The sequence below is a fragment of the Thermobia domestica genome, chromosome 5 (assembly GCF_964235325.1).
Source record: "Thermobia domestica chromosome 5, izTheDome1.hap1.1, whole genome shotgun sequence".
Lineage (NCBI taxonomy): Eukaryota > Metazoa > Arthropoda > Insecta > Zygentoma > Lepismatidae > Thermobia > Thermobia domestica.
The window spans coordinates 26,421,253-26,440,207 of NC_137458.1; the positions used below are offsets into that span (position 1 = coordinate 26,421,253).

Consider the following 18,955-nt stretch of genomic DNA (forward strand, 5'->3'; position numbering starts at 1 on the left):
TATATATATAATATACTTTTACCACTATTTTAAAAATAATGTTTTTTTATTATTATTATTTTCATATGACAGATTAATCCTGATGGCTCTCTACAATGTGTGTCTGAATGAAAATGGTCTGTTGTTTCTTCAAAACCAAGACAGTTTATTTCATGCAATACGAACTTCTCTCGAGGGCAGTAACAATCAAGAGTGCAAGCTCCTCTGCCTGAAACTTCTTCAATCTATAACTTATGATATACGAAATGAGGCTGCCTTGCAAAGGATAACAAACATGGTAAGTAATTCATTAGCATTCATTAGTTTGGAAGCAGACAAACACAAAAGAAAGCTTTATATCGCACATTTCCCCGTCAAATAGGTTAATCTTAAGTACGATAAAAACGAAATTTATTCTTTTTCATTCCTAAACGAGTGAAAAGTTTAAAATATATAAAACGATAATCTTGCCTGTTGTTCTGTATGGTTGCGAAACATGGTCGCTTATTCGGAAGGAAGAACATAGACTGAAAGTATTTGAGAACAAGATCCTCAGACGAATATTCAGACCCAAGAGGAACGGGAACGGGGAATGGCGGAAACTTCATAATGAGGAACTACATAATTTATACGGTTTACCAAACATTGTTAGGATCATCAAGTCTAGGAGGCTTAGGTGGGCAGGCCATGTAGCCAGGATGGAAGAAAGTATTATAGAAACGCTTTCAAAGTCTTGATTGGAAGACCAATCAGAAAACGACTATTAGGAAGACCTAGGCGCAGATGGGAGGACAATATTAAGATGGATCTCGCAGAAATAGGAATACAAAGTAGAAACTGGATCCAGTTAGCTAAGGATAGAAGTCAGTGAAGAGCTTTTGTGAACGCGGCATTGAACCTCCGGTTTCCATAGGCCATAGAGTTAGTTAGTTAGTTAAGCGAGTGAAATAAACTAATGAAAACAATATCAAAGATCTAGGATTTCTGAGATTTTGCTGATTAGATGGTGTAAAAATAAAAATGGTGCTTTATACAAAATCTCAAATTATTACGATAGTTACGTTTATTTCTTGTGACAATCACCATTAATATTTTGTAAACACTATAACTCTGCTGACTTCATCTGTAATTTTAAGAGACAAAAGAAACTAACTTTCAAAGTGGCTACTATGGTAGAAAACTTTGTAAGAAAATAGAAATAGAAAATGAAAAGAAAAGGAAATTATGTATTTGCAACATTATATCTATCTATCTATCTATCTATATCTATGTGACAAAATACAAAAACATGTAAGGAACCGCAGTAGCTCAGTGGTAAAGCATTTCCTTGCGCCACAGAATTAAAAGTATTTGCTCTTTTGTATGGGATCCCTGGTTCGATTCCACTTTGTCACGCCAAGGGAGCTTTGTGGTCAACAAATACCGCATGCACGTGTTTACCTGTTTCCTTCTATTTCCTACATTCTCATTGTACCGTCTTCTTTAACTTACACGGTATAATTGTGGTGCATAAAACTGAACTATTTCCATTTTCATTTATACAAAAACATCTCAGGCTGTAAATATCACTAATTGCAATAGTTTACAATCGCCGCTTCGGTACGTTCGCTGACTGGTTTTATTTGAAAGTATGTAGTGATTATGCTGGACATGATTGGGCTTTGCTGGTTATTATTAAGACAAGGCCGTATTAAATAAAAATTAGATTGTAATTACTTACATAAAATCTACAAGTACAAGTATTTATTCCATGTCAAGCGCAAAATAATTCATTAAATAAACACCATGAAGCCGAACACAATATATAAAGTGCAGACTGAATTACCATTTACTTTAGAGCAGTGCGATATTTAACCCAAGCTTTACCGCCAATCCACATGAAGCATACTACCATTAACAGGTTGTAACCATCTTTAGATTTGAGAATTAATATTTGTCTAACTGCAAGTTAGTTGGACAAACTAAAAAAGTTTTATGTATACAATTAGAGTTTTTAATCAACCATGATTTTAATCTATAACACACAGCAAACCGAAAGCTTGGCGGGATCAACTAGTATATATATATACAAAATGATAGCACATGCGTATTAACAGTCATTTGATCAGAACGAGGCTCGTGTTAAAAAAAAACACATTATGGATGCTAAAGTGGAAAGTGCGGTGCCAGGTCTGTCGAAACAATACAGGATAGAAAATCCAAAATCTTTATTTGAGGTTAAAAATGAAGTATGAAACACTCGTGTTTCCAAATTTGTTTATTCATTTAGAAAAAAACAAAATTAAATTTAGACAGAGGTTGATTAAGTAATAAATAAGAAACAATATGTACAAAATTTAGAACCCATTGGCTTAATAATCATTTTAAAAAATACCAACATGAGTTTCAAGTCGAAAATTAACCCCGCCATAACACAATTTGCATATCCATCACTTGACATGCAATGTATGGTTTTGACAGAGTGTCTCCTGCACTGTTTTACCCTGGTGATTCCATCCCTTTAAATTTTCCCTAATGTTTTTGTATTTTACTTTTTTATTTATTTATTTATTTATTGTCTCCTGTTTTTATCCTCCGTAACCATAACTCTAGAGAAGAGTTGAAAACACAGAAGTGGAAATTGCATAAACCTATAAGTACAAGAATTGTTAGAATTCTTGAGCGTATCGTTAGAATGTACGTAAAATTCGTTTGAAGATATATTGCTAACGACAATATGTCAGCAATACTAATTGGTTAAACATAACAAATTGTAATTCTTGTCATTCATTAGCCTTAGAGTACATAGCATTGGTCAGATTGGCCCAGAGGACTTTCAATTAAGCATTTCGACGGCACTTTTTTTTTTCTTTTTTGACATACGTTTTCTTTTACTGGAAGCTGAGATAAACATATATCGGGTGTTCTGTAAATGGCACCCACGGATCACAGAGCACTATTCTACAGGTCAAAATAAAGCGAAAATGTTATATGATGGTATACCCTCCGGGGCCTTCTTCAGCCGCTACTGGGAATCAAAATTTCATAATGTGGCAACGTCGCAGATTAACTTGGAATGGAACCATTAGCATTGCTCTTCAAATCCATCGAACAGCTGCATCGATTGCTACACAAATAACTGATGCTGGTGTTTGCGTCTATCAACTTTAGCTGCCATCTGGAAAGAATCGATGCAACTATTTGATAGATTAGTAGATCTACTCTATGGTTCTTTATTTGCAACGTTGCCACATAGTGCAATTCGTGTCTCCAGACGATGACCCGAAAGGTACATATATGTTGCTTTATTTTGACTTGTAGAATAATGCTCTGTGGTCCGTGGACGCTATTTTTAGAACACCCGATATATGTTAACCTGAAACACTGATTTAATACGCATGAAATTCACTTAATTTAAATGAACAATCTCATGCATTTTTTCTTTTCTTTTATGATGAAACATACTATAAATTGTGATTAAATGTACTATTTGGTTATTTTCTGCTAAAGCAATGTTAACATTTTGTTTCATTCCTTTTGCAGTTACTCCATGAGTTAATGTACATTGAGTCTCATACTTCATCGAGTTCTATTTTTTATTTTTATTCATTAATTTTGCATAATTTGGCATAAAGCAAGAAAATCAAGAACAAAATGTATACAGAGTGATTCAAAAAGAACGACCTGATTTTAAAAGTCCATATGTATTGATAAAAACACACTACAAAAATGGTATAAATTGCAAAATACTCACAAAATCATTAAGTTTTAGCTACTATTACAAATGCTGTATGTGTTTACCAGCAGCAGCACGAACAACAATTAAACGTTAGCTAAATTCCACCATTTTATTGGAAGTGCGAGGCCGACCTGGACTCTTACCTTTGCACAAGCATCCTGTCTCTTCAAATTGTCGATACCTATGACAAATGATTTTGGGTGCAAGCGCATCAATGCCAAAACGCCGACGAAAAGCACGCTGGACCGAAATCATTGACTCAGTCCTTGCAAACTGCAGCATACAAAACGCCTTCTGTTGAGCGGAGGCCATCTTACTTCCGACTGACTGCAAACTGTGAAGACGCATTGACTGACATGTAACGGTCATTTTCTCAATTCTAGGTCACGCCCATTTAAACGACACTCATTTCTTTGCCGGCACGTTCCATGTTCCGCAATTATTATTGTCCAAAATCAGATCATTCGTTTTGAAACACGGTGTATTATTTTTAAAATTTACATTCCTGCCGACATTAGTATCATGTTCCACAAGTATAAATTAAAATAAATAAATAAATAGTTACAAAAACAAGCCATAAAATTAAATATTTTCATTTTAAAGTATGAAGAACGTACTGCTTTCCAAACAGAAACTACCGATGCGCGCTGGTCTCAGCAAGTGCTGGTAAACTAGGAGGCCTCCAGAGTAGTAAGATTTAAGGGGCGACAGACCAAATGATTCTACAAATTCCAACCTACATCTATGAAGGAACTGCCATAAAATATTGATCTATGACGTTTGCAGCGAAGAATCACTCATAATAACCAGAAATACACACTTAGCAATGTACGAGTAAGTAAAAAATACTCGTAATCGTGATCAATATAGTATATGGAAATATAAATACGATATTTTTCCTAAGTTCCTATTTAGATGATATTGTAAAACTTCCTGTATATAGAATTGTTTCATTTAATGAAGCGAATGGTTATTACATATTTGCTCTTATATCATATTGTTGTATCTCGATAAAGAAAGATGTATTTATAAAAAGATAAAGAGCGGTTCCTTCAACTCCCATAAGAGAGTACTGGTTGGCTTAAAATCAGGGGCGGACGGTGAATTGTAATGTCAGGTGTTGCAGTAAGAACAACTGGGGACAGAAGGTAAAAATTATTATTATTAAGTATTCCGCCTTTCGGAAGGTCCTGGGACTAATGAGGTTTATATATGGCAGATCAACAAAGACTGAGACTGATTATTTACCGCAGTTTCCTTTGTTGCCTAGTGCCGGCAGGTTTGATAGTTCAAAGAGTTGTGTTTCATGTATACTCTCACTAGGTGGCGTATCAGTAGGTTGGGAAAAATCCGCTGTGTTTTAGACACTGCTTCTATTTTGCCTCGCAACGTGCTCTGTGTATGCATACAATGGAGGTTACACGAGAAGAACAGTATGGAGCAATAAAGTTTTGGTTCCGCTTGAACCATACAGCTTCTGAAACATACGAAATTATCAAGCAAGCTTACAGTGAAATACGGTTAAGCAAATAATTAATTCATAAGTGCGTGTTTACTTTTATTTGTTTTCTAATCTCCTAAATATATTTCTTTTTCTTTTGTTATTCTGAAATCACTTTTCTTTCTTTTTTTTTTTTTAAAGTGTGATTATACTGGTTAGCCTTCAGCACAATCACGTGATTATCACTCTTCTCTTTTAAAAATACATATGTAAACATTTAAATGAATTTCAATTGCTGATTTCTACTATTACATGCTTAAGAAATTTTATATGATGCAAAAGCTTTTCGTTCATTGGAAATCCTGCCGCGTTGCACAAACATTGCAACGATTAAACCCTTTAACTTCAAGAGTGAGAGAAAGCAGACTTAACATTTGCTTCAATAGTCCGCTGCAGACTCTGATCGTTATAAGCTCGTTGCAGTGCAATATAAATTAGTGACTCTGTAATTCTTTCTTTCCTCGTTTTCGAACAGTTTAATCCACTTTGCAATTTTAACAGTGCAAAAGTGTAATACTTAAGGTATATATGAGAGTCATAGAAAGCAACGTTCTTCACTTCGTTGCTAATATTGCTAATAATAATTTTACTTAATAACCTTCGGTCGTTGCGCAACGTTGCAACACTAACATTAGTCGCCAGCAACACTAACATTAGTCGCCATTGCTTAAAATAGTGCCTTTACATTTTTCGAATGTATGAAAAGTAAAATAAGCTTTATTCTTGCTTTCAGATTCCCATTACCATTCTCCATAACATATCTTCTGGTTCAAACGTGGATCTCAAAATGGAAGCTGAGGAACTAATTACAAATTTACAAATTGCACATTACAAATGGGATAAACCCAAGTAAATATTCTGCACATTTATAGCTACTTATTTCAGCTACCAAATGAATGATACAATCATGGACTGGAGGCTTACGAACAGTGCGGACATGTTACACTAGCGTGTATTTTAAATTTCATCTGTATGTCTGTGATAATTTTTTGTATTCTGGTTGCAGGATATAGACAAGTGGGACATCATTTGAAAATGGATATGAAACTGATTACAGTGGTATTAGTTAAATACGAATTTAATTCTTTAAAAAAATATTAAAAAAACTTATCAGAAATGTACAGTCGACAAATATCTTTTCACATAATATTCATTGCATAACCGTGTCAACATGCGCGTAAAACATCGAATATACAGGATCTCTGCTTCCCAAAAAAGCAAACTACGAATAAATTCTTTCGCTGATGATTCATCAGGCAAAGGAGGAAAGGGGTAGGAAGAAAAAATATGAGAGTCATTTCAAAAGTTCTGCACACTGGAAGTAAATAATTTATTGCACAAAATACCTTTACAGCTCTTTAATATAATCTCCATTCTTGCTTATGACAGCTTCCCAACATTTTGGTAAATTCTGTATTCCGGATGGGGCACCTTCATTGTTGAGGTATCTGATCACTTGGATCACGTTAGTGAAGCTTTGTCAATTGTATCGACACGTTTTCCATGGAGTGGTTCCTTCAATTTCCAGGTTTCATTATTTGCAACAATTTTTCGCAGAAACTGATCTCCTGTTCTGTAATGTTGAAGCAATTCTTCTGCGATTCTTTTACGTCATGCATTTTGCTCTTCACTCAGATCACGTGGAACCCATCTGGCAGCGACTTTTCTCATCCTTATCTTTTTAGTAATGATTCTGTAAACTAAAGTGACAGACATTCTGCCCTTATATGCAATTTTCTCATGTTTTTCGTCGATCCTCTCTCAAAATGTCATTTACAATAATCTCAGAGGTGTAGTCTGTTGCAGTTGCTGATCTTGGGTTGGCCACATTGCTTATACAACCTTCATGGAAACGAGAAGACCATCCTGATACAGTGCTACGATCCACTACATTGTTTCCACAAACCTCTCGCAAGGCATTATAAGCATCATTTGGATTCTTTCCAAGTAGAGTTTCGATTTTGATATAGGAACACTGGTTGCTATATGTAATCCGACCTGAGTCGGGTTCACCTTCCATTTTAACACTGAATTTCTTACAACACAGCCACGTGAACCAGCAAACACAGATACAACCGTCAAGCCCAAACACTGACTCACAACTGAGATAAAATTGAGTTTGATCATACCAATCAAACGGTTGCGTATGCTCTGTGTGCAAGACTTTTGAAAAGATCGTCATATTAAAGGAAAAGGCAGCAACTGAGGGGCGTCAGATATGAAGCTATATTCCTTCCAAAGTGCTTAATAACCTATAGACTTACCGATAAATAAAATACGTAAATCGTGTTAAAGTTGACAATAAACTAACTAATTACCGGATCTACGGAACCCGAAGATTGAATGCTGCATTTAAAAATTCTCTCCATTGATTTCTGTCCTTACCAACTGGCTCCAATTTCTACTTTGCAATCCTATTTCTGCGAGATCCATCTTAATATTTCCTCTTATCTACGCCTAGGTCTTCCCAATGACCATTTTCCAATATATATTTTACTATTGTTCCTTTTTTTTGGCTAGGTGACCTTTCCACCTGTCCACCCAGACTTAATGGCCCTAACAATGTTTGTTAAACGGTGAAGATAATAATAGCCCTTTTAAAATACGAATATTGGAAAAATAATTATTATTTGAATAATCATTCTAATTAGAGATGGATTTACAGGATGGCCCAATAGTAGGTATACACCGCTGCATTGATCTATTATAACATTCTAGTTTATGGGTTTATTTGTTTCAGCTGTTCCGAGCTTAATATGTAAATAAAAGGACATTTAGAATAAATAAAAAGAAACTAAGTCTACCTGATGGATAACAATAAGAAATGAAGTTTAACTGGAAGGCTAATTGGGAAACGACCATTAGGAAGACCTAGACGCAGATGGGAGGACAATATTAAAATAGATCTCACAGAAATAGGAATACAAAGTAGAAACTGGATCTAGTTGGCTAAGGATAGAAGTCAGTGGAGAGCTTTTGTGAAGGCGGCATTGAATCTTCGGGTTCCATAGGCCATAGAGTAAGTTAGTTAGTTTTAGAATAATCAAAAATAATTATTGGAAATATTATTATTATTGTTAGAAATTGGAATATTCAAATAATGAGAGCAAAACTCTTTAAGCATATATAACAACAGCACTACTTGTCAACTTGATTCAGCACTGGTTAAGGAAGTTGTACATATAAATGAATATTCGAAAGAACACTACCACTCATCCACACATTACTATGTATTTTATTATTTTTCTTTAAATTTTCGAATCCTGACTGCTACACACAACTTCACAGTAATCAAAATTGTAAATTATGTCATTAGTTTATGAACTGTTTTCGTCTCCACTGTTTCACGGCCTGTGATTGCTTGTTTCAAATAATTCTCTTTTAGCTTTCATGGAAATTACGAATTAACCCTTCATATAACTTTTTTCGATTTCAATATTAAAACCTATATAGTTCGTTATTTTGTTTTATTTAAAATTTATTTATTTATTTTTGTTTTACGATATTTTATTTTTTAACACGGGTCTATGTTCACATATAAAGAAATTTGCAGTATTTTAATTAGTGTCGTTGTAATTAGTATTTCATAAAACTTCCAATTGATGTGCCACTTTCTATATTCACTAAATCTAAGGTTTGATAGTTCGCTCACAAACGTTTCACAGTGAACCTGGTGACTTCATATGGTTATGTTTGGACTCTAAATATCTCCCTCCATTTTTACAAACATAATGCACATTTTATTTATTTATTTATTTATTTATTTATTTAACAATCACCAGATACAGCTCCGAGGCCATTTTACACTGGATATCCAACAACAACAATAACAATGAAAAGGATTTGGGAAGGTATCGGCCAGGGCCTATTTAGTAGGTACCATCCCGGCATTTGCCTGGTAGGACTGAGGGAAACCCTGGAAAACCTCAGTTAGGATGGTCGGCAGCGGGATTCGAACCCACGACCTCCCGAATGCGAAGCCAATGCTCTACCACTTGAGCTACTTCGCTCGGATTTTGAGACAAATATCCAGTGTACAGTCTTTAGGTTCTACCTTCTAAGAAAAAGAAGCAACTTACGATCTTCTGATTTACAATTAAATTTTGTAAACACATTTTCTATAAATTTGTATTTATGATACGGGAGTCAGGTGAGTCATCATCACAATGACATAGTGATACGAAGCTTAGATATGAGGTTCAGTGCGTAGTTGTAGAGTAATTAAAGAAATAAATTTGAGGAAGAAGAATTAATATAGGAACTTTTTCTTATCCGATTTTTTCCCCGGAATCTGACAATACACGTTTATATGTGTAACATTTATCCGCATTTTGGAGGAAACAACGATGACTAACGCATATCATTAGTCTTGAGTATGTTGGTCATATGTAGAAGTTACATCATTTAGATATTTCTGCATATTTGTTTTCAAAACTAGGTTTACTACTCGATCTTTTTCTTTTCTTTTCCTTTCTCTTTTTCTTTCTTCTTTCCTTTCTCTCTTTCTCTCTCTTTGTATGTCACTTTGTGAGGGGGAGAGAGAGAGGAAAGAAATATGAGACAGAAAAAGAAGAGAAAAGAAAAGAAAAGAAAAGAAAAAAGTAAAAGAAACGAAAACGAAAGAAAAAGAAAAGAAAAGAAAGAAAGAAATAGGGGAAGAGAGAAAAGAGAAAGAGACTCTTTCTTTCTTTCTCTCTCTTTGTTTTTCTTTTCCTTTCTTTTCTTTATTCCTTTTCCTCTTTTTATTTTTCCTTTTTTTCTTCTTTTTCTATGTTTCTTTCTTTTAACTAGAGAGTTATTCTATTTAGTACAAAGAATACAGCACTCCAATTCATCGCTTGTTTGTATATTATTGACAAAAGAATTAAGAAACAAAATAGTACCAAAACATTATTTTGTATTATGTTGCATAACATTATCTGTCTAAGTACAAACAATCACACTTTAATGTTTCTAAAATTCTGGGAGGACAACTTTATAGTAATATCAATAATAGTAATAACATGAGTTAATTGGATAGTACACAACTATTGCCATTAATTATTCTTTTTCTATGTACTGTAGGAGTTTTATTTTGTTTTTGATCAAATATCAGTAGTGTAAGACTGGAAAGTATGTTTCTCTCGTTTCTGTATGGAATTTGTACATAACGTGGTTTATGATATTGTATGTTCTGGTTTTGTAAGATAGTTACACTTCTATGTAAAACCAAAGTTTACAACCTCCCTCATAAATCTTTATATTATAGACTTTTAAAAAAAGTCTTTGACATTTTATAGAGTTTCCTGCGACCCTATGGACAATAATAGAGACTTGCTTTAAAATGTAATGTTATAATTACCCTTCCTTTACTAAAATAGTGGCATTAAGCATGTGAACTGTGATGATTCAGTACAAGATTATGAATTTTTATCTTTTGAAGCTAAATAGATGGTTGTGTTCAAAACTAGTAAGTTTATGTAAGTAAGCAAGCTTTATGTCAATAAATAAAAATTTATCTTACAAAAACATATATTTTTTAATTATAAAAAGCAACATAGTTTGAACAAAAGCAAGCATTCAGTCTAACATGTCACTTCATCTTGAAAAATTTTCTTCACGTAAAATATAAAAATAAGATAGCAAATTAATACATAATTTCCGTTGGCTCCCGCCAGCTTATAAAAGTTAAGTTTATGGTGCTGTTTAGGTTAAAGATGCTCTGCGAAGAATTGTGGTCGACCACGGTCAACTACAGCAGAGAGTGACCTCTACATTGTAAAACAGGCAAGAAGAGACCGACGTGAAACAACGGGTGCAATTGCAAATACACCTAAGAGGACTGTAAGTCCAATCTTACGCTTCACAATGGAACGTCGACTGCAAGGAGGTGGTCTCTTTGCTCGACGGCTATCATGTTGTGTTCCGTTGACATCTGTCCATAGGCAGCTTCATTTGCTGGTGTCAAGAACATCATTACTAGATTGAGGGGATGGAACAATTTGAGCAATGATTCTGGACGTACATTCACCAGGCGAGAGTTCAGAACACGCAATGAACCAGCAACATTGTTGAACATGATCGTTTTGGGGCTCCGGCGTTCTTATTGCGGAACCATAATGTTGCATAGGCACACCGACACACCGACCTTCCAATTTTTGACTTGGTACACTCACCAGTCAACGTTATTGTGATACTGTACTCCTTCCCCACGTGCCTCGTTTAACAGGTGTAGTCGGTCCAGCTTCATCTTTATTGATGATAATTCGCGACTGCATTGAACAGCGCAGGTGGCGAAGCTTTGGAACGAGAGGATATTTGACGAATGGACTGGCATACATGTTTTCCAGGCTTGAATCCTATCGAATATCTGGGAAGATTCTGAAGATGTTCTGGGAAGATGTCTTGAAGAACTTCTTAATGCACCAAGAATCATCTAACGTTTGTCAACAGCACTGGTAGAGTAATAGTACTCCATACCATAACAACTCATAACCAACCTTGTGAACGGCCTGGGAGCAAGTTACAGAGAATGTATTGCTATACGTGGTGATCACCACCTTTTTAAGCATCATTTTACTCTTTTCATGTCAGGAGAGCAATAATGAATTGCAATGATTGCAATGTAAGTTATCGTATGTATTGAAGTGCTATTTTTGTTCATCTGATCACGTATTTCTTCCTGTTGTTTCATGCATCACAGTGTAGCAGGCCTGTAGCCAGCCCAAAATGTAGAGGGGGGGGGGGGGGGAATCCAACCATATGATAGTTCATCACCATATTATAGTTCATTTGCAAGCCTACTGTGAAAATTTTAAGGGGGCCAGCAAAAATTTAGCCCCCCTAGAACACCCCTGGATACGGGCCTGCAGTGCAGCACTATTTTTTATGTGCGAGTTGCACACTAAAAGTACATGCCCATTTCATCCTAATTTTCAAGAACAAGAAAATGTAGGGAACTAACCTGTGTCTATTTCTCAACAAACTCTCACACAGTTGCCATCGCTCCGTCCATTTTATGTAGCATGTGGCATAGTCATCTTTGGGAGTATTTTTCAGACAATAGAAAATGACATTTCCTAGGGATGATCTACTGGAAAAATGGCATTCATGAAGATAATCTTTGAAGTTTGTGAACCAGAAGTCACTTGGGACTAAATCTGGTGAGTAGAGATGTACGGCAGAAGTTCAATACCATGGTCAGCCAAGAATATGATCACAACATTAACAAAGTGTGGTGGTGGATTTTCCATGTGGAGGATGAAATTACTATTTGTGATCTTTCTCAGTCAACTTTGGTAAATATTCTGTATCCAAAAGTGTGCGAAAATACTCTCTCGCAATTGTGTGACCAGGGTAGGATAATATCACTCTCTGGGAATCCCAGAAGATAGTGTACAGCACTTTCTCATTGGATGCCACCTGACTACATTTTTTGAAGGAATGATGAACCTGTGTGTTTCCACTCCATTAACTGCCTTTTTGTTTCTGGGTTGAATGATGAATTCATTCATTGTCACAACACCTTCCATGAAATTGCGTTTCTATCTTCTGTAATGTGTCGAATTTGCAACACTTGATTGAATCTTGACTCTTTTTGATCGTCATTAAACATGTGTGTGACCCAGCGAGGAGAAATTTTCCTTAGGCCCAACTAACAGCTTAGCGACGAGTTTTTTTTTTTTGAAAAAGCCTAATAATAATAATCATTCTACAATATCTATCTATCTATATCTATCTATCTATATCTATCTATCTATCTATCTATCTATCTATCTATATAGATAAACGTAACATGTATAGATAGACGTAAACATGTATAGATAAACGTAACATGTATATATATATAGGCTGCAATGAGTACTTTCAGGCTCATTGCTATTTTATTCTTTTATTATACGCAAATCTGCTAACTGATCGTATGTTACGAGTGAGTTAAAGATTAAATTCAACTTCATTTGGACACAGCTGAATTCGCTTTGACGGAGTTCGCTTAAGTTTTGGTTAGCCAATAGTAAACGAAACCACGTTTCAAACTCTTTGGCCAGTTTAGTTTGTCAAAGTTCTACCGACAGTTCTGAACGGTACGATTCGGTTCGGTTTCGGATCGGTCCGGTTCGGGATCGGTTTGATTCGGTTTCGGTTAACCGTTCCAAACCGGTTTACATGGCAAACCGAAAAGGCGGTTTACGTTTTCAGGAAACGTCCACCCCTACCACATGTTACGTTTCATGGATGTCCATGGGATGTTTCAATGGTGTGTCGGTCCTCTTTTACTTGCAAAAAAGAAGAAAAAGCTACACTATTCCTGGTTCTGCTAGACTTCCTCGTAGCTAGTAAGTTATCAAGTATTCTCGCTAAAATAATAATAATAATAATAATAATAATAATAATAATAATAATAATAATAATAATAATAATAAAATTAAAAAGTAAACATTGTTTTATGTGGAAAATGATTATCTCATATATGGAGAAACATTTATTTTTACGTTTTTCAATCATCTTTTGGCCCAGGGCGAGATAGCGAAAAGGGAAAGAATCGTCCATAGCCTTATTCAAGGTAATATTCTACAGCATGTCTAGTGTGTTGGTATGCCAGATAGTAACTCAAAGTAAGCCATACGTAGATACTGGAAACTGACCTTTAAATGTCTAAGTTTAATATTTAGATTGTATATGTGTTTTTTTTTAAATTTATCTTCCCCTACTTCCTTTTTTTAGTGTTTTACCTCTTCTTACTTTTTATCTTTATGAAAACTTCAGGGGGATGTCCCACCTGTCCCTCTGGCTACGTGCCTGCTAAGGAGCACAAAACCACTGGGATGCTTAAGTCACACATCATGTGACTTCTTTTGTTATTACAATGTTTGAATGATTATAAAATAATAAAAAATAAAGTAATAATTATTACTTTAATTAAATATCCAGAAGGTTCACTTTACTGTTTATATACCTGTACTTTACTAGACGTATACTTTTTTAACGCAATGCAACTACTGTAAACTAATAATAGTTAATATAAAACATTTATAAATACTAAAGTATTGTTTAATAAAGTAAGTTACTGAAATATTGTTTAATAAAGAAAATAGGGAGATATGTGTATATTTTGGAGTGAGCTTACTTTTAAAAAATCTGGAACAGATAGGGTATGTTACGTATATGGTTCAATCATACGATTTAGTTGATTCAACCATATTCGTTTTTTCAACTGAATTCCTTTAGTACAGGACCAATCATTCTGGGAGTTTCCTGTATTTTCTTTCTTTTCAATTACAACATCTAAGTTGCCATTGTCAACATATCCACTGATCTCATTTCCACCTTATTCACAATTATCTGGATTAGATATAGCAAAAAGCTTTAATCTCCTATTTTCCCAAATAATATCCCATTCACAATAACATCTGAACATTATATAGAAAAAATCTTCAATATATCACCTTATTTATATGCTGTACTTACATCATCTGATTGCATAAAACTTTTTCCTTTTATCTAGTAAATACCACAAACCACGACATAGATCGAATTTCAACCTGTATTCAAACTTTGAAGATATTGTACTAAGCAAAGGAATTTCTTGTTTCACTTAACTGACTGTATAAATCCAATCTTTTATGGCTTTTAATTTGCATTTTTCGCTTCCTTTATAATGTTTCATTCTCCTAATTTCCTTGGTCTCCTTTCTTTGCAATTTCTAGCACTGTAAATTTATTTTATTATTTTTATTGTTTTTGTTTGTAGGTTTCCATTTTCAGTTCCTCCTATTGTCATCTCTTTCATGGTCTATTTTTGAAATCAGTTTCTTTTTTTACTTCATCTTTCTAATCTTCAGTCTAATAATAACGATCATTCGAATCCTATACTTGTTTTCCTTATTTCCATCTCCCTCAGTCCAAAGAACATAATCGTAGGACGTTTAAACTAAAAGATTTTATTCATGATTTCCCTTATTTCTACATCATTTTTCGTTTTTTTCCTGTGTAGTTTCCCTTTCTTAAATTGATTTCCCTTACATATTCCAACTTTATCATTACAACATTTAGAAAAATTCATAATTCAGTCCATGAAACTTCAAAGATAGCATAGAAGGGCAGACCGTTTACTTGATACGATAACTTCTAAATTAACAGACAAAGAATATTAAAAGTTTGTACGATGCAAACATCATCAGGGGGACTTTGTTTGACATACTCTGCATTACCACCAGGCTAACAGCGTTGTGAGTCAACATAAAGTTACATTTTTTAAAATCACTCTACTTTAATTTATTATATATTTGAAACCAATATTTCAAGAGAAAATTTACAACGTTACACATATTATTTAGTATTGCAAAATAAAGACTCTAAACTATGACAAACATCCAAATTTTTGGAGGCCTCTGCGGGAGAAATATTGAAAATAAGTCGAATTGAACCAAAGTATTTTTGTGTCGAATACTGTGAAGATGATGTGAGGGATTCCGAATGAATAGAAACAAAATTAGAAGAGATTGAAAATATTCCTCTTTTTCAGAAACCTTTATTCTTAAAACTGCTTAAATAAGTACGTTATTCCAAACACGTAATGATTTTGCATAAAGATGAAAATGCTGTTTACAACAATCTGATATCTAAAACCGTTTTGGAGCTATTGTAAACATTCGTAAAGTTTGTTATTAATCTCAGTTGCAATTCGTTAACTAACAAATAATTTTTAGTTTCAGTTGTATATTATGTCTTTTTAAGATGCATTCGTTTCCACCAATGGGAAAAACACAAGATTATGAGTATACCTTGTGTTTATTACTAAATTATTTTATTGATCTTTAGTTCAGTCAATACTTTGGACTTTCTGTAAAAAAGTGGTACAAGTGGTATGATTGTCGATCACATAGCTTGTGCTGCTATGCTCTAGTGCTTTTTTTTTTTTTTTACAAAAGAGGGGAAAATTATGTTCTCGATTGAAAGTAGAATGACCATTCCAATATTAAATTAAACTAGTTAGTACGGATTAAGTTGGAATAGTTATTACGTTAGCCTATTGGGAAAGGGAAAGGTCTGTATCTTGATGAAATAAAGTGTAGACAAGCAAATGGTAAGTAGATAAAAATATCTTTGTTAATGTACGAATGATTAGTTTACAGAGAGAAATTAGTAGTAATTGTGAGTTTTATCCTAGAAATGTAGAGGAAACTAAAGATTGGTTCCAAACAGAAAATGTTGCTATTGAAAATAAAGATCTGAATTTTCTGAAATGAACTATGACTCTAATGATGATATTGTAAAATCTGAAGAATCAAATAGTAATAATAGATAGTTCCCACTGGAGTTAAGAGAACTAATGTAAAGAATCCTATTAGTATTAATGACTGCAGGTTAAACGTACTAAATTTCAAAGTATATAACTAATTTAATCGATTTAAGAGTGCAATGAAAATGTAGAAAAGGAAATTGTAGGAGTAGGTAATGACCATATTGGTGGAATAAATTAGATGACTGACAATTTTGAGTTTGTAGATAAAGGAATTAAATAAACTGATAGATAATGTTGATTTAGAATACACTGAAATTAGAAAAGTAGTGTTATCTAAAATATAAAAATTAATATTAGCATATGGAAGACTGAAACTATTTGAATCATTTGATTATGGGAAAAGGAAAGGCCATGTAAAACGCAAGAAAGATAGAATAATGATTCTAAGCTTTAGAACAAATGAGAATCTGAAAGAAATTGATGATAAAGTAGACATGTTAGAAGCTATAGTTAATAATAATAAGAAGCAAATGAACAAATGTTTAAAAAAGTTTGCACAAACACGCCATTTCAAATAATATAATAATATTAATCGTATCTTTGAATATCTCCGAAACGGTTTGAGATATCAGATTGCTACAAACGGCATTATGATGTTTATATCTATCGAAAACAATATACGTATTTGGATGTAATATTAATCTAAACAGTTTTTTTTGTAAAAAAAAAAAAAAAAAAGAAAAAGAAAACTACTTTGAAAAAAGTTAAAACTTCCATTTTTTCTGTTTCTACACGTTCAAAATACGTCATATGATTACCATGGTATTGAAATCTACGGTAATTTCGATATGCGGCTGTTTCACTTGGATCTTTACAGTTGTAGAAGACCCCAAAATTTGATTTTTCATGTTTGTGATACTGTAGCGTCCTTAGTTTGCAACAGTGAATAACAAGATGCTATTATAAATTTTCGTTTAATATGTAGATTTGAAGTATGTAGTAATACGACGTAGTGGTTTCTAAAACCATGTACCTCAATAGTGGATTGGTGACACTGTTAATCCAGTTGTATTGTAGAGTGTTTGAAACAATGTCCCACTGTCTATATCTAGATAGTACAAAATCTAAATGTTTTGTACCTATTAGTTTAAAAGTTACATGAGCGTAACAAGGTAAATAACCTACCCTGTATATGGTGCATGCGTGCGTGTGTGCTATACATAAAACTCGACAAATATTCCTGTGCCACATAACGTGTACAGTATATTTTCGTGTGTATGATATATGGCACTGAAATATTTATATATGGCACATCAACACGTGAAACTTCCATATACCATTCCAACTACACTTTCTGCACATACATACTCTTCTACACCGTCCCTTCTAGATGTGCCCATGAGACGAAACGAAGCAGAGCTCATCCAATAGAAACAAATACACACTTTCACTACATCTTTCCTACACGAGACAAGTCTACTCTTGTCTCATAGGCAGCTAAACTCACCTCATATACCACACATACTCACGGTTGCTCTATTTATCCAGGTTGACAAATAATCCTCATAAGCATACGAACAATAAACACGACAATCTACCCCCATGTCTGCCTTTTATTTTATGGCCAATATTACATCAGCGCTCTAAAATCTGCTCTGGCGCCTGCATTTTCATCTGACCCGATGTCTCTCCCGAAAGTTTCCTGCTCCTTTGTCTGTCTTCTCCCACCTAGCCATTCTTTCAGCCACCCCATTAATGCTGGGTAGCTGCATTATCCTGGGATAAATAAAAGTATAAAGAACAAAGACTTCCAATAAAAAGAGATAGAAAAGTTCAAGGACCACCGGAAATATATATATCTATCAGAATAATCAAGAAGAAAACGATTGTTCAAGAGAAGAAGTTAGGACAAAGAAATTATCAGAAAAAAAATTGCAAGAAATACAGTATATTTACCAGGATAAGTATGTGTAAAGAAATAATTAATCTGGAAGAGTTATTAATTGTTGTATGAAATTGTTTATCAAGAACAGTCTTTTGCTGCCAATAAACATTATGGAACACAATGATAATATTTTCATTTCTATTTTCTTTGGTCTTTGGTTTTTTTGTATGTTTGTTTTTATTATCAAATTATAACAATTGTAAACCCCTCCTCTCCTCTTCTCACCTTTTTCTTCTCTTCTAGCGAAAATATAAGGTCTCTTAAATTGAAGTTAGTCAGAAACCGATTCAAACAAAACAAAAATCAAAATTGTGTGCACAAAACTTATGTTGGGTTTCATGTATTTTAGTAACTTTTTGTTTAAGTTAGTTATATTAGAACATAAGACCTGGTAGCACTGAAAAGAGAGGAGAGCGTGAGTGTGTTAGATGGCTGTGTGCAGGGCCATGATTGCGGACTTGTGGCGGCCCTGAATTCTTTTTGTGTAAAATTGAAGCAAAGGCGTAACATCTATTTCAAATAATTACAGTCCACTTTTTATATAATGACTTCTGTCATTTAGAACTTAAAACCAGAGCGAAAAACTTAC

General features: G+C 33.9%; 1 protein-coding gene across 1 annotated transcript in view; it reads left to right on the forward strand.

Annotated features, from left to right (window-relative positions):
* LOC145684999 (heat shock factor 2-binding protein-like) overlaps window positions 1–12,904 on the forward strand; it is a 179,724-nt gene extending 166,820 nt beyond the window's left edge. Inside the window, exons 5-6 of the mRNA XM_081757340.1 lie at window positions 73–277; window positions 5,932–12,904. Of these exons, the coding sequence (XP_081613466.1) occupies window positions 73–277; window positions 5,932–6,051 (325 nt within the window). The 3' untranslated portion in view covers window positions 6,052–12,904. The remainder of the gene's footprint in view (window positions 1–72; window positions 278–5,931) is intronic.
* The last annotated feature ends 6,051 nt before the right edge of the window (window positions 12,905–18,955 follow it).